Raw genomic sequence first — 15,369 nt, 5'->3', positions numbered from 1 at the left:
CTCCTTTTTCCATGGAGTAATTAAGGCCTGCCTCAAAGTGAGAGAGCACTCCCTGCCCAGCTGCATAAGGGAGAGCTGACAGCACTACCACCGCTACCACCAAGCATGAAACTCCTGGAGATTGCCTCCTTTTTCCTTGCTGTACTCTGTGTTTGCACTGTAGGAGGTAAGTTCTTTGGCTTTTTTGGATAGACTTGTCACATCTCTCAAGTGGCTTGTGAACAAAGCTTAGCTGTCAGTCACTGGGTGCTTTTTTTCATTTCTGCTGCAGTGATTGAAAGACTGTGTGTTGGAGGAGAAGGTACTAACTGGCAGTCGAGTTATATGTGTTCTGTGAAAAACTTTCCTGCCATTGTATTTTTGTGACAGCTTTCTTTCTAAGTGTCATGAAGCTCCTAAATCTGAGAGGAGTTAAAAGCAGAGGTGTATTTACAAAAGTTTTCAGTTCTGTTTTTCTTCTATGCATTAAAGCATTTTTTGTAAAGATGGCTTTAAGGGGGGAGTTGAATCTGAAAGATTTTGCAATTTTTGCTCTTGCAAATCAGATCCATCCTGATAGATTTCCCTGGCACTATGCCAGCAGTAAGTTTGGCCAAGAATTTCTCTCAGAAATAATCTTAGTTTTGCTCGCAAAGATACAGGGGCTTGCAATATTTATCAAGTGTCATATAATGAGGGGTGCAAGCTTAGGGGTCATGTGAGTTGCTGGGTGCAATATCTTTTAGGTACAATTCTTAAATGCACATTTTTAATCAAACTTTTGGTGTTCAGGTGGTCACTGAACTGATGTTTGCATTATTCTTCAGCTTGAAAGATCATGCTTTTAAAATAGAATTAACAAGTAAAACCTGAAAGGGTGAGAGAAACTGCAACAAGGGCCAGAGTCTATCATCACCTTTGGCAAAAGATACATTTAAAGTAAAATCTGCTTTTTGTCTGTACTTTCATTTCGCAGCCTTCTGGGCCAAAACTTCCACAAATGCCTATAGATTTCCTGAAAAGGATCTCTTAATCAGACCTTTAAAAATTGATAATACTAGATTAACTGATCTAAACAAAGTTAATCAACTTTTGCTCAGGTTATGTGTTGAAATCTAGTCTTTTGTGGTATATCTTATGCCATTGCTTGGGCTCACTGCTCTTAGGGAAACAGATCAATAAAGGAGATTAAAAATAAGCTTGTGCCACAGAAAGCACTGCTTTTAAAATTATGTTAAGTAAGTACAAGCCCCAAAAATGTGTTGAAGTACTATTTATTCTCTGTCTGCTACTCCTAGTAAAAATAGCCTTCCTGTCATTGTCGAAGCTTTAATTTCACAATTTCTGAAAAGCAAAGTGCAGATGCATCAAAAAGAGCGTATTTAACACAACAGTCCATAAAGCTTACCACAAAGCAACATGCAAAGGTGGGAGGAATCCTGCTAATTTTGTACAATCCTTTCTTAAAAAAGGATTTTGCCTCCTCTGCATGATATGAACGTGGCAGAACCAATGACAGTGAATAAGCAGATTTTATATATGATACATTTGTTCTGAGCAATTTTGGTTCTGCAAAAGTATTTTTTAACACTTAATTGCAAGGTAGATGTGGTAGTGAAATTCTGTTGGTAAATTCACATTAGAAAATTTAGAAAATTTATGGGGAAATTTGGACTATGTCTTTATCTACCTTGTGAAAGTAAAGTTACAAGCTTCCTTCAGGTTACCCCATGCATCAGCTTGTTAAGACAGAAGTGATTTTATTGTCTGTTGTGCAAAGCTGGACCAAAGTATTTGGATTTCCACTTTTTGTGATCTCTAAAGTGCTCTGGACATCTGGGCTGTAACAGCAGAGTCTTGTAATCTGAAGCTGGGAATTGATGGTCAGGAGACTCACACCAGTCTCCCTTGTGCTCAGTCTCCCTTTTTTGAGCATTGGAGACAGCAACAAGACCTTTCTGCAGTTGTTTGTAGTATTTTAAAATTATGATCAGTAATACTTAGAGAAGGTCAAATCACACCGCAGTGTTTTAATACTCCCTCCCCCAGGTTTTGGAGTAGTTTGCCTTCAAAGCTCACAAAGATAAATGTGTGGCTTGCAAATTTTTCATATGCCACACACAAGGTGCTTGTCTATCTTTTGTATATCATACAGAAGTGGACTAGGAAATTTCAACTGTGGTTAGTAGAGAACATACCTGGTCTCCTGTAGGGCTTCCAAATTTCATGCTTTTTCTTCAGGTGTATTCTCAGAGTGCCTTTCTATAAAATTTTCTAATTTGTCTTGGGATCTTTCATCCTCAAAAGCCCCTATTGTTTTGGAGGAGTCTGCCCTCTGTCAGCACATTACCGGGGGCTCAGTTATGTACAGATGTGGAGGCTGATAGCCTCCTGACAACTCATTCCTCCTATCTTGACTTTTCTCAACCTTCTGGGAGTTAAATCACATGCTTAAAACAGGAGTTCCTTCATGCTCATCACAAGGTGTTCAGTCCTCCTGGCATATTGCCCTCTATTCTTACCTGTTCCAAAATGTAGCTTGAATAAAAATGCTTTCTGGGTTGGTTCATAGAATTTCCAGCTTTAAACAGACAGCACTGGAATGTGTCAAAAAATACGTCAAATTATAGTAATCAAATACAAATGCTCTTGAATCTGCCTTAGGATGTCATTACTTTTAAAATGTGTAAAGGTGAAGTTTGTTCTTCTAAAAGATGGGAGGATAAGCCTTGGCATGTGCTTATAATGTAAGTGCTTAGATGTTGCATCTTCCTGCGCCTTGGTCTTGTACTACAGCGTGGCTGTGGCTGCACAGCACAACACAGCAAACGCCCTCCACAAAGTGCTGGTAGCACAGCGCTGCATCCTTCTCACTCAGGCACCCAGGCTGGCTTCTTGCAGCAATGATGGCAGAGGAGAGTGGGTTGTGCTCCTCCCAGCATCGATCTGGACGTGTTCAGGCTGTGCACCCGAGCGGGGGAGCTGGAATGTATCACCTTGCGTTGGACACGTCCAGGGGGTGGGTTATTAACGCCCGATTGCTGACCCCTGGTGACAGCTAGAAGTAGCTTTGTCCGAGTGCTCTGTCAAAATTGATGGCACTACAAAATAACAAGGCTGTTTTTCTTTTTTGAAAGGTAGGAGCAAATCTTGGCATTCAGAGTTTGGTCTAAATGCCCCTGAAGTAATTTGGAGCTGTTCCATTTCACTGTGGATCAGCCCTAAAAGATGTGTTTCCCAACCCCCTTCCTCATTAAGGGGATGCAGTGTAGCATCCCAAGCCTACAGCCCAGCTGATTAATCCTGACTCCCAGGCTGATAGCTTGAGAAAAGTTCCACTGAGCCAGGGCTTCTGTAGTGATTACACACATTTGCAGCTGTCTGAACTCTGCTCTTGTTGATGTAAACTAGAGGAGATGGATAGTCTTTTTCTTTTCCGTCTTCTGTGCTCTCAGCTCATAAGCCTTCAAGTATTTTAAAAATTAATTTTTAAATTTAAATTCTAACTAAACTGTTTTGAGCAGTGAAAGCTTTTAAGAATGGTCTCCCCTCACTCGGGGTTATTATTCATGTATTGTTCTCTGGACAACCAGCAAGGCACAGACTGTCACAGTTGGATCATTGTCTCATTTCTGAAAATTTGAGAAATGTGAATAGGCTTTAGATAAGACTTTCTTATACCTTTAACTTGCTTGAGCCAAAACTTGGAAAGTCTTGTGAATTTGCCTGTTGTGAAAAAAAAATTGTATTTGGTTCTTTTACTGTTCCTAGCAGTTTGCCAAGACTAGCTTTGTCAAAAATCAAATTATAGTGCTGGAGTTTATCATGCCCTTTAATTGAATATTGAATTTTTATTCCTGTACAGATTTTTTGGTTGGTTTTTTTTCCCTGCTGCCACATTCCTTTAATTCATTAGATCTTTTGCATATTGGGCCAGTTTTTGCCTAACAGATTTTAAAGGTGTATTTATTACCGGACAGAAGAAAACTGCATGTTGTAGCCCCAAGCCTGAAAGCAAGTTTACTGCATTTATTGAGGGTAGAAGCAGATGGCTTGATACCTGCTTGGTTATGATTTACAGCCAAAATAAATGGAAACTGAATATGAAGGGCAAGTTGCCTACAGCATTCAGCTCCAAACCTGGGAACACATAATGCCGTATAACATGCCCAAAAAATGGTTGTCCCTTCTGAAAATTTACCAGAATGTTTTCTCTTTTCTTTAGCTGACTCTTTTTATCTGTATTCAAACCTAGAGTTCTTATTAAATGTTTACTAGTTTATAAATTAGGAAAAAAGATCTGCTGAGGTTTGGTTTGGTTTGGTTTGGTGGTTTTTTTTTTCCTGAATAGGAAAGTACTTTGAATTTGGACTCAGATTGTTTATACATCTGAGTCCTGTGTGGAAAACCTGCAAAAGTACTTGAACTTATATTTTTGTACTGTAATTTGTACTGCAAAATTACAAATTAAAAATAATATTTAAGGAACTCTTAACCTTGGGAAGGGAGTACTTATAACTGGTACTATTCAATAGCCAGACTAAGTTCAACATGTAAAGACAGTAAAATCTCGTGGAAAACTGATTTTTATTTATGGGCCTTATGAAGTGGGGGAGAGGCTGTTGTTGTTTGTAATTTTTGCTACAACAGCTCAAGGAAGACTCTTTAATGGGTTTATTTTGCAATTCTATGAATAGAGAGATAAAGTTGGATTTGTGTGTAGCAGGTGTTATTTCCAAAAACAAGTCAAGAATCAAAGACCTGGCTCCTTTAGAAGACAAGCATCTACTTTTGGTTTCAACTAGCGCTCTAAAAGACGTGTTTCTCTATTAAAATAGGTTTCCCTTTTAAACAGAAGTGTCAAACCCCTGAGTAGCACCATGTCCGGCCCTGCAAGTCACTGTCACGGTTCCAGCAGCTGAGATATCAAGTAGCCATACCTTGGCACTTCTCTTGTGAAAATGGACCCTTGGATGCTCTAACACTGCCATGTGGTATCCGCCAGACCTGCCTGCGATAGGAAGAGGGGTTTGACACAATTTAATATGATGTTATCTCCACACTGCCTTCTGGCCCTACCTCCCCATGCGAGAAGACTGAGCTGATGATCACTTGCTGATATGATGACTTAGAATAAAATTCAGCAAGTGTGATCTGCTGGGGTGTTGTAGAAAGGGGTAGGAAGCTCTCTACTGCCACCCACCCATGGACTAGAGGCTGGCCTGGAAGGGTCCAAATTAATTTTAAAAGACTTTTTTTTCTCAGTAGTCAGAGTAGACAACAACCCCTTTCAGGCCAGACTGACTAGCTGATGGTCCAAAAATGTTATGTTTCAAACTAGAAACAGGGCAAGGATTTTCTGACTGCTTTTATGTGGAAAGTGAATGCTTTCCTTTCGTACAAGTGCAAATTCTATCCGGTTTATCAGTAGATAAGCAGAATAGTTCTACAACTATTTTGAATCCCTTTTTTTTGTTCAGCGGCAGTAACATGCTCCTGGGTGTTAGCTGCATGTTGTAGATAGCAATGCATCTCAGGTTTCTGAAACCACAGAGCAAGTGGCACATAATTTTGCATCACATTTATCTGCTGTAACCATTCTGCCTTGTCTTATCGCTCTAACAAAATTATGTGTTTTGCTGGGATAGGAGCATTACACCAGCCTTGCTGTCTGAAGATTTCTATAAGATAAGTAATCATTCTAAAAAGCACATTCAGTTTGTCTTAATGCTGTGATTTCTCAGTGTGGTACTTGGTTTGAGGAGTGTCAGTGTAACTTTAGGGTTAAATCAATTAACATGATGGTATTAATGAGATGTTTATGCTTCTTGCAGATTTCTTTTTTCATAATCTTTAACAGGAGATTAATGTTGGGTTTGGGTTTGAGAAATTTGACTATTGAGGCAACAGCTGATAAGAATGGCAAAAGCTTTGGATTTTAGTTGATCTGAGGAAAACAGTGCCAGGAGATTTACTAACCTTCCTGGCCAATTTGAGTTATTTTCCTCTGTAAAATACTTATTTGTTGAGATGTGTTTGCATTGCGTATTAATTACTTGAAGTGATCAGAACCCCATATATTCCTTAAGTTTTTACTACTTTTCCTACTTTTTCTCATACCCATTGTTCTCATGCCAACATTGAGTCTAAGGTTTTATTTGAAATACAGTGTTGATAACTTTTCAAATGTTATTGTATGGGTGCTATCTATCTCAGTGAGAGGACAGCCTGAAATCATCTTTCCTAGACAGATAAATTACTCCTTCTCATCTCAGCACAGGTTATATATCACAACAATATAGATGATGTAAATATAAGTGTTTGCAAACTCATTCAAAGGTTAGAGAAGCAAAAGTATCACCAAATATTTTCAGACAAAATGGCAAAAATAGGTGACAATTACTCTGCAAAGAAATGTGAAATTCAAATCCTTTCCACCCAAATTCCTGGTCTCATGTCCAGTAGAGAGGGACAGCTTTTGACATGATACATGGCTAATTCTTCCATGGCCATTTGAAGTCCACAAAGGCAAAAAATTGAGGGTTTTCTTTACCCAGGAATTATAGACACTCTGAAACTTCTGCCAAGTTGTCAAACCTCATTTGCCCTTGACTCATAAAGATCTTCATTAAGTCAGAAATCTGTGGTGTATTGAAGGAAGTGTTTGGGACCAGTGTGCAGTTCCATTGTAGTTACTCATTCTTGCACAGGACTGTTAAAATCTATTTCTGAAAACTACTGAATTCTTTGAATTGTGGAGCTTTTTAGACATCCTATGGAGTCTTATTCTGTTTTGACTCTCATCACATAATCCTTGGAAATTGTAGCTACACCAAAGGCTGGCTGCCCAGAAAGACTCTTCCAGCAGAGCAAATTTAGGTTCTGTTTAGGAAGGTCCTTTCTTATAAGAGTAGTGTATTAATATATTTGCTGTGATTCAGAAGACAGCAAATGTATTTAAGAAACTGTTGGGCTTGCAACAACTCACTTGTTTCCAACATGCAGCAACAAAAAGGACTTACTGGAGATTTATGCCAAATAACCTAGTCCCTGAGATGTGCTAATGACAGCAAGGGAAGAACACAGCACACATATCAGAGGCAGAAAAACCTTCCAGTGCACAATGGTTTTTTGGTTCTCTGCACATTTTACCCTGTCTAATTCAAATGGCTCCAGAGGATTCCATTACATTTGCAAGCCATTCCCTGTGCTAATGGAGCCATGTGGCTGGCATGTCTTAATGCTCTTGAATTTAGGTGAACTAGGCACAATTTATTTTACTGTCTTGGAGACACTTCCTTGTAGTGCACTGTCTGCTTCTTCCCTAATTGCTTTCACCTTGCATTTCTAAGAGCTGGCAGAAAATGCTGTTTCCAGATGCAGAATGTAAAGTGGGGATTGATCATTCACGGGAGAAAAGCTTGAAGAAGAGCAGAAGGGGTTTTGTAGGAATGGAACAGCTTATTGACAATTGTAATAGTTGTAATTGTCATGGGGAATACAATCACACTAATGGCCAATAAAAGTACAAGGGATGTCTATAGCTGTTCACCTGCATGATATGATCAGCTCCCAGCTCACCATGACTTCCCAGAGCGCCGACTGGGAGCTGGGATTTTGACAGGCCTGAGCGCTCTTGAGTGTGGGCCGCTCTGTACCGCTAGGAAGCTGTTTCTCAGAGTGGGAGCTGGCGTGGCCAATGCAGCAGTTCCCGCTGCTCTTTGGTAGGATAAGTCCTCAGTGCTGACACTCTGTTGCAAGTGCTCTTTGTAGTAACAACTTTGTTTTTTAAAAAGGAATACTTTGTGGCAAAAAGCTTGTAAGAACAGAGTCTCAGTTTTGCATCTGATCTTAGCAGTTGTATCAGATTGGTAGAAATTCAGAATAACGTGAGTGTTCAATCAGCTTGGCAAGATAGAGACAAGGAGATCTTTATCTGCTATATGTGCCAGTTAGAGAAATGAGATATTTTCAAAGTATACCCTTCATCCTTGCATATAAAGTAACTCCAGCGAGACTGTACTTGCTCAGGGCTTGCAAAGGCTGTTTGGGGCCTTCCCTTTGGGATATTCTGTACCGTTTAACCTTTGTTCTAGGCGGAGTGGAAAAGATGAAGAGAGTCTCAATGGGCCATTGAGCATGGAATTACATTAATTATAGAAGCAATTTATAGTGTTTCCACGGAGTTTTCTGACAGGAACTGCTTTTTGATGTTCCAGAGGCTTTCAGAGCTTTGTCAGGAGCAGAGTGACATGGGCGGGTGTGGCTAAAATGGGTGTCTAGGCTGATCCCGGATGTTCTAAAAATAAATTCATCATAGCAGACACTGCTGTGACCCTTTCCTGAATTATACAATTAGTCATGCTGCTGGAGATGCACTGGGATCACAAACACAGCACAGAACTATATGACTTTCCTAACTTCTGCAACACATTGCAAAGGGGAGCTACCAACAGACCCGGGCTCAGCTCTGGCTGTTTTAGATTTGCCCTACCCAAACACACTCTTTTTCTGGGAAACAAAAATAGGCTTGCAAATAGCACGGTGAGGAAAAAGCTGTAAGCACTGCAGTTTTCTCTCTGCCTTCTGGGTGGGGGTGACTTACATCAACACTTTTATTCCTTCCTGTTGCAAGGGAAGGGGCTCTCCTTTATGTCTTTTTCTTGTTCTACTCAGCAATGCACAATATGTATAGAGCTTTCTATGTAAAATTGCACCCACTAAGGACATTTTTCAAATTTATTTAGCTTGACTAACACAAGGGTGAGGGAGGTGGCAGTTCATTTTTTTGTACTATAATATAGTCCTTAGAAACTCGTACCTTTTATGTTACACATGGACAAACAAATATATCACAATCAAAGGGTGGCAATCTGGTGGTTTAAATGGCTTTAAAGGGTTTAATTAAAACCTATTAAATAGTTTTAACAGGTTTAAATAAAGAGAATTTCAGAGCTTGGAGCTTTCATTCAAGGCAGGCTGGAGTGCTGATGAGCATGCTGAGCACATTTATTGTTTTATGGAGTGCGAACAATGTACTCATCCACAGTAATAGAGATATCCACCAAGCTTCACGTGAGCAGAAGGCACACTGAGAAAGCTTGTGATTAAAAGCCTTTGATAGGGAGTTTGCACTTCTTCTAAGGCAATAAAACCCCCCTTAAAACTGGCTAGTTAAGTGCCCAGATTTCTATGTCCACACATGCAGAGAGGCAAATCATGCTGTGCTTGGGTTGTTTCAAATACTCAGTAACACGGGGGCACTCATCCAAAGCTTCTCATTAATGTTTTGAGGAGGGGAGCCCTCAGCGGCCTACGTTGGCTGAGGCTGGTCCTTGGCAGCTGCCTTGTCAATATTTCTCTGTGCAGCAGATCCCTATGCAGGAGCTGTTTGCTGGGTGCTGTGAGCAGGCTTTGTGGGAGCTTTTTGCCTGGGGATTGGTAATTCCCAGGAGCTCTCTGCTAGTGCTTAGTGTTGGGTCATGCTAGCCCCACACGCCTGAGTGAGCAGGAGGAGCTCTGAGGCAGTGCTGGCACCGAAGCTGCATTTCCTGCCTTCTCCCTGGTCCCTGCTGGAAAAATGGTGGCAGCTACCTCCCTTTCCTTCCTCCCCTCAGCTCTTGCTGCTGGCTGCCTCCAGCCCACCCAGTTTATGTTTCCTCTGCAGAAACCAAATCCCACATTACCCCAATTGCTGCTGCCTGTTCCCATGCCGTGCAGGAGGAGCCCTGTCCCTGTCTCCTTTCCTAGCTATGGGGCTTTGCATTTATGCTCTCCCTTCCCTAATATCCATCTCTTTCACCTGTTTCCAGGTGCTTTTGCCTTTTAAAGGAAGAGTGTTATGTGTCTGTGGCCCAGGAGCTGCTTCTTCCTGCCTTTGTGTCTTCCCCTATGCTTATGCTTATAAGTTTTTCCCACTCTTTTGCAGCAGGCTGTCTCTGTCGTGTGACACCAGCCTGCAAACCATGACCAGCAGCTACAGTGAAGAAGTAGAAAGTAGACTTTAAATGCAAGATCTCCACATGTAGGATTTTCATAATGTGTTTTTGGTTTGTTGCTGAAGAGAGACGTGACTGAAAGGAAGGTAGCAGCTTGGCAAACCGGAGGTTTCTCGGAGGCAGCAACCACAGGCTTTCAGCTGATTGGCATCAGGCAGCAAAGGATGTGGCCTTTCTCCCTGCCTTATCATTTTTAGCATTGCCTGTAGTATCTAAATACATCTCACAGGCGTTCACCTTAACCATGGCCAGTGTAACTTTGTTCAGGGTCTACTTTGTCCCTCCAGCTGCTAATGTAAGATATTCACAGCAGATAAAATCCCAAGGTGGAAAACGGCTTACGTTGCAGGAGGCTGCGTTAAGAGCTTTTGCAGCAGTGCAAAACCATTGTGAGGCCAGGCTGGAAAAACACTGTGCAATTCTGGCTCTTGACGATAGCGAAGTGGCAGTGACCCAGCACGGGGCTGTTACTGGGGACACAGCTTTCCTTTCACCAGGTGCTGTCACAGCCTGAGTGGTTGCGTGCAGGTCCTGTTACAGGCACATCTGAATGCATGCATGAGGCGTGCCACACTGTGAGTATTGCTTTGCATACTAAAGAGATATGAAAACATGAGTGTTGTGGGGTTTTTTGAGTTTGCTTCAAATTCATGAAGTTTTCAAATGGCTTTGTTTAATTTAATATCCTTCACTACACACTGTTATCAGCTTTGGCCATTTACGGGATTACATCAGAACCTTGATTCCCATTAAAAATCTAGTTGATGTGACTATAGAGGGAAAATCTGAAGTGTGAGTCCTTAAGGATTAAATGCACTAGAAACAGTATTACTTCTATAAAATTAATTCTTCCAGAAGAAAATATCGGGGGGAGTGGGGTGGTATTCCTTTTTTAAAAAAATTTGTCTCTGGAGTGTTTCACTAATAGATTTTTTATTTGTGATCTTCAAATAGCAAGAAAGGAGTTGATGGTTTCAAACAACACTGTTAAAATTGCACTTAAACCTCTTCTAACAGTATATCTGTATTTTTGTTCTTTGGATAATGTATGAACCTTTACACAAAAATGCATTACAAAAGAAAAAAATTTATCTCAGGGTTTAGGGTAAAGGGTCATGCAGCGGAAAGAAAGACAAATGAGTAGTGAAAACCAAAATAAGAGAAGTGCAAGGACTGTACTGGGCCTGGGGAAAGATCAGATAAGAGAACGTAAAAATGAAGCAGCATTAAATGAAAGAGAAAATGTACCAGACAACAGAGCTTAAAGGTAAGAGTAAATAAGTTGTGTACATTGTCAGGCAGTAGCTATTTCTTAGGAACTTTGAGTTCCCAGATCTGTACCAGATTTTCTTACAAGGACAGCTGTCACTTTCTCAACAAAGGACAATTTTGTTTTTTATGGACTATACAGTCTTTACATGGGTACTGCTGGAACAGTGGTTACAGAGGCTCTTTCATGGTCATGAGGGCTAGCAGAATTATCATGGGCTAGAAAGTGATCACTATTTCTGATGGTGTGGAAAAACAGAAATTGAAAAAATTTTGACTTCTCCATGACTTGTGTGTAGTTGCAAAGGCCCAGGGTCACACAAACAACCATAATATAACATCCTGAAAGTGCGTAGGTTTAGATTACATATTAGGAATAAATTTTTTACTAGAATTAGGGCAGAATTAGTCAGGGTGGTGAGGTACTGGAACAGGTTGCCTAGGGAAGCTGAGGATGCTTCATCCCTGGAAGTGTTCAAGACCAGACTGGATGGAGCTCTGAGCAAACTGGTCTAGTGGAAGGTGTCCCTGCCAACAGCAGGGAGGTTGGAACAAGATGATCTTTAAGGTCCCTTCCCACCCAAACCATTCTGTGATTCTATGATAATATATAATAAACAAACATAGTATCAACACCTGTAGATTCTGCTTTATAACCTTGAAGCAAGGAATTATTATGTACAGGTTTCCTTAGGACATGTCTTTGGTAATTGTTCCCAGCTACAGCCTGTAGAGCATTGGTCAGGTTTTGAGTGGGAATATATTACATCCTCATCAGCAAAATGGTTAAAACACCAGCTTCTGGCTGTTATGCCAATAGTTTGACACAGGCACTGGAATACCTGTAGAGTTTGCAGTCCAAATTTCCCTTGTCCATTACTTCTCATTCAAAACTTCAGTGGACTTAAGTTTATTCCTTTGTCTTAGCTGCAGCTCCTCACCTACTGCTGTTGCTGTGCCTTCCACTGATCCTTTCCTCTCTAGGCTGAACAAATGCAATTTTTGCAATCTTTCCTGAGAGGTCATTTTTCTCTAGACTCTTGGTGATTTTTATAGTTCTCCAGTAACTTCCCACCTCCAGGAATCCATACGCTTCTTAACAACATTCTGAAGCTGAACCAAGTTTTTAATCTGAATGGAAGGATTTTAATCACACAGTTTTGTCTATCTAGTGCACTGTCAAGTGAAAGAAATGTCAATCAGGCCATTCCACTTGTTATCTGTAACGATAGTGACTTTCCCATAAAAATAATTTCTTTCCAAAGTTAAATATTGATGCCAAACCAGACAGCACTTAAATTCAGTAATTCATGTAATGAATAGAATCAATATATACTTTGAACAATCTATTAATCTTCAAAAATTGCTTTGGCATTCAATTTTGTGTTATCTGTTTCATGTGGTGTTTTAAACTTCGTAGTTTGTGCCCTGTGGTGTCCTGTAGGGTATAAAAAGAATTACTGATATAATAACATGCAGTCATTCCTTTTTGTTTCCTGTCCTGATTATAGCAATAACAGGCATCTAATTAACACGAGGTCAGAACCTGTTTATCTCTCCAGTGTAAAAGTAAAAATAATAAGAGAGAGAGCTAAGAGCTTGTGAGAACTCTAAGCTCAGATCTTAGAGACTAAAGCCTGCATCAAAAGCTGTAGTTTTAGGACAACTGTGCCTATTGGTCAGTCCTGTCTAAATTCAGGGAACCCTTCTGAATTTAATAGCAGAAAGTAAGTTCAGTGTTTCAGTTCATCCATTTCAAAATCTAAAGACCAATGAATGTAGTGTTGCTTTCATTTTAGAACAAATACGCCATTTAAATCTAAGCTAGAAAAGACAATAAATGGAAATTCTGTGAAACTAAAAGAGAAAAAAACCCAACCAAACAAATCACAACAGTTACTCTCTTTTTAGTTTGGTTTTGTGGCCATGTGTCACATGTTCTTAGATCTCTTCTTAATTCCTCCTTATTTTTCCCTGCCACCCTGACCGTCTTACTGTCTCTAGGCCTTTCTGCCCTTCCCTTCTTTTCTTCCTCTCCTTTTACGTTTCTCCTGGTTTGTATTTCTTCTTGCCTTATTATCTGCTTTAAGACCTGGTCTGTTCTTTTTTTTCTTTTTGGATGTTACCATCCCTCCTTTACTTAGCCCAGTGTAGTGTCTGAGAACCTTTTAGCTCCATGTGCATTCTCCAGACTCAAGGATGCTGCATCACAGGTTACCTGTGCTCTTTTAGCTGGGTTTATTGCCAGCAAACACAGCAAATAGCAGTGGTTTCTGTGTGGGAGCAATTGCTGAGTAAATTTGGCTACTCCTACATCAGAGTACATCAAGGTGCTCTCATATCAAAGGGATCACTGCATTCAAATTTGCTAAAAAAAATGCAGTTGTAACTTTACTTAGTTGTCCATCATCTGAGGCTGCAGCCGACCTGACATGAGCAGAAAAATGAAGATTTCTGTCCTTTTCTTTGTCTATCAGCAGTCTCTAATGGATGAAAATTATTTTCTCTATCATTTTTAATCTCTTGCTTTTATCCCCCATAGGATTCTCCTTAGTTACAATTTAACATTGCAAATAAGAGCATAATAAGCCACCAGTTCTATCATTTCTTTTAATCAAACAGTTCCCCCCCATCCTGTCAAGTTTTAAACATTCTTATATGTTGCTTTCAACTTATTTTTAAAGTTTACTTAATTATTCACCATTTCAAGAAAACAATTCATAAGACTCTATTGTACTCTGTTAATTGAATTTACCTTAGTTTATCTCTAACCTGTGATAAAATCAACCAATAGTGAGTCATAATAAAACTGTGACTTATATTCACATTTTTTTAGTTTTAAGGAAACCTTGGCCTATCAACATGGTTATTAAATGGAACATCTTTAAAGGATGAATAATCTAAATATTGCAATGAGCTTTCTACAAAGTCGTGCTGAGTTAGAGGGAGAGTTTTGGGAAGAGTGAGTTTGGGAACGAGCTGATTGGCCAGCTAGTACATTTAGCTGGCATTACAGACATGGTAGATACTGAGGTACGTTAAAACAAAACCATATGAAATGTAGGCACTGTTGAAAAAACATTCTGTTCTACTGCTGTGGCCTTGTGGTGTGGGAGATTACAGGAGCTTTGTCAGCAGCACATAATGAGAATGAAGAGATGGAAAAATGTTCACTGTTTAGGGAAACAAGATTGCCTTTAGGTCTCTCTGGATAAAATTTGTTTTCCAATTATTTCAAGTGTGGGCTATGAAGCATTACTGTGACTGGGTAACTAAATGGCAAGAAAACCTGTATTTTAAATGCAATGTGCACGAGTCTGTGCATGGTGTGACTGTGTTCTGGGGAGTAGAGCTGGGGCAGCAGCAGGCCCATAGAGGACTCATTTAATTTTATATAGGATATGCCCATATCAAACTGGGCCAGCATGTGCTGTGACAAGGCATTATGAAGGCAACAGCATACCTAGAAAAGATGCCCAAGAAAGTAAGACTCACTGGGAAAGGGCTGAGACCTATTACACACATGCAGGTGCCAAGAGGGCACACTGCTTGGAGAGAAGTTGTAAGGGCTCGTTTGGTTAAACCTTAATACATTTCTGCAGAGCCCCTGCAATTGTATTATGTATTTTTTTTTCCAGGTTAGATCTGTGGCTCTTGCAGGCTTCGGGTGATGCTTGTGAAATGTTAATCGGAGTGCAGTACACTGAGCAAAGGGAACAAAACTGACTGTTCTGACTGTTCTCTCAAAAGAGAGAATGCCAGCAGATATTACCATGAATGGAGTCACACAAGAATACTGACATGGTGTCCTGACTCAGTTTAGCATGTCTGTATTACAGCATGCTAATGCAGCCTGACAGGATGTCATGCTTCAAATCTGACAGCACATGCGGATTAGCCGGTGCCGTTTTCCTCTCCCATTCAGTTACAGAGCTGATCTATTCCTCCACAAATGTACCTGTACTTGTCTCACAGCCATCTAAAATGGTTGAGAAATGCCTGTTTCTGAGTCAGTGTAGCTTTTTCACCCCCTTCAACACCCCCAACTTCTTTTAGTAGAAAAATATGAATATCCTAGCAATAAGACTGAAAATCTTGCTTGAAGCCAAAACACTTGTTGAGT

General features: G+C 40.2%; 1 protein-coding gene across 3 annotated transcripts in view; it reads left to right on the top strand.

Annotated features, from left to right (window-relative positions):
- The first annotated feature begins 8 nt into the window (after positions 1–8).
- Positions 9–15,369, top strand: part of EMCN (endomucin) — a 55,150-nt gene continuing 39,789 nt past the window's right edge. For all 3 annotated transcript variants that reach the window (XM_017736859.1, XM_017736860.1, XM_017736858.1), the window contains exon 1: positions 9–166. In XM_017736859.1, coding sequence (XP_017592348.1) covers positions 106–166 — 61 coding nt within the window. In that variant the 5' untranslated portion in view covers positions 9–105. The remainder of the gene's footprint in view (positions 167–15,369) is intronic.

The sequence above is a fragment of the Corvus brachyrhynchos genome, unplaced genomic scaffold, assembly GCF_000691975.1.
Source record: "Corvus brachyrhynchos isolate BGI_N302 unplaced genomic scaffold, ASM69197v1 scaffold175, whole genome shotgun sequence".
Classification (NCBI taxonomy): Eukaryota; Metazoa; Chordata; class Aves; order Passeriformes; family Corvidae; genus Corvus; species Corvus brachyrhynchos.
Note: the sequence above shows the minus strand (reverse complement) of the source record. Positions and strands in the feature narration are given on the sequence as shown.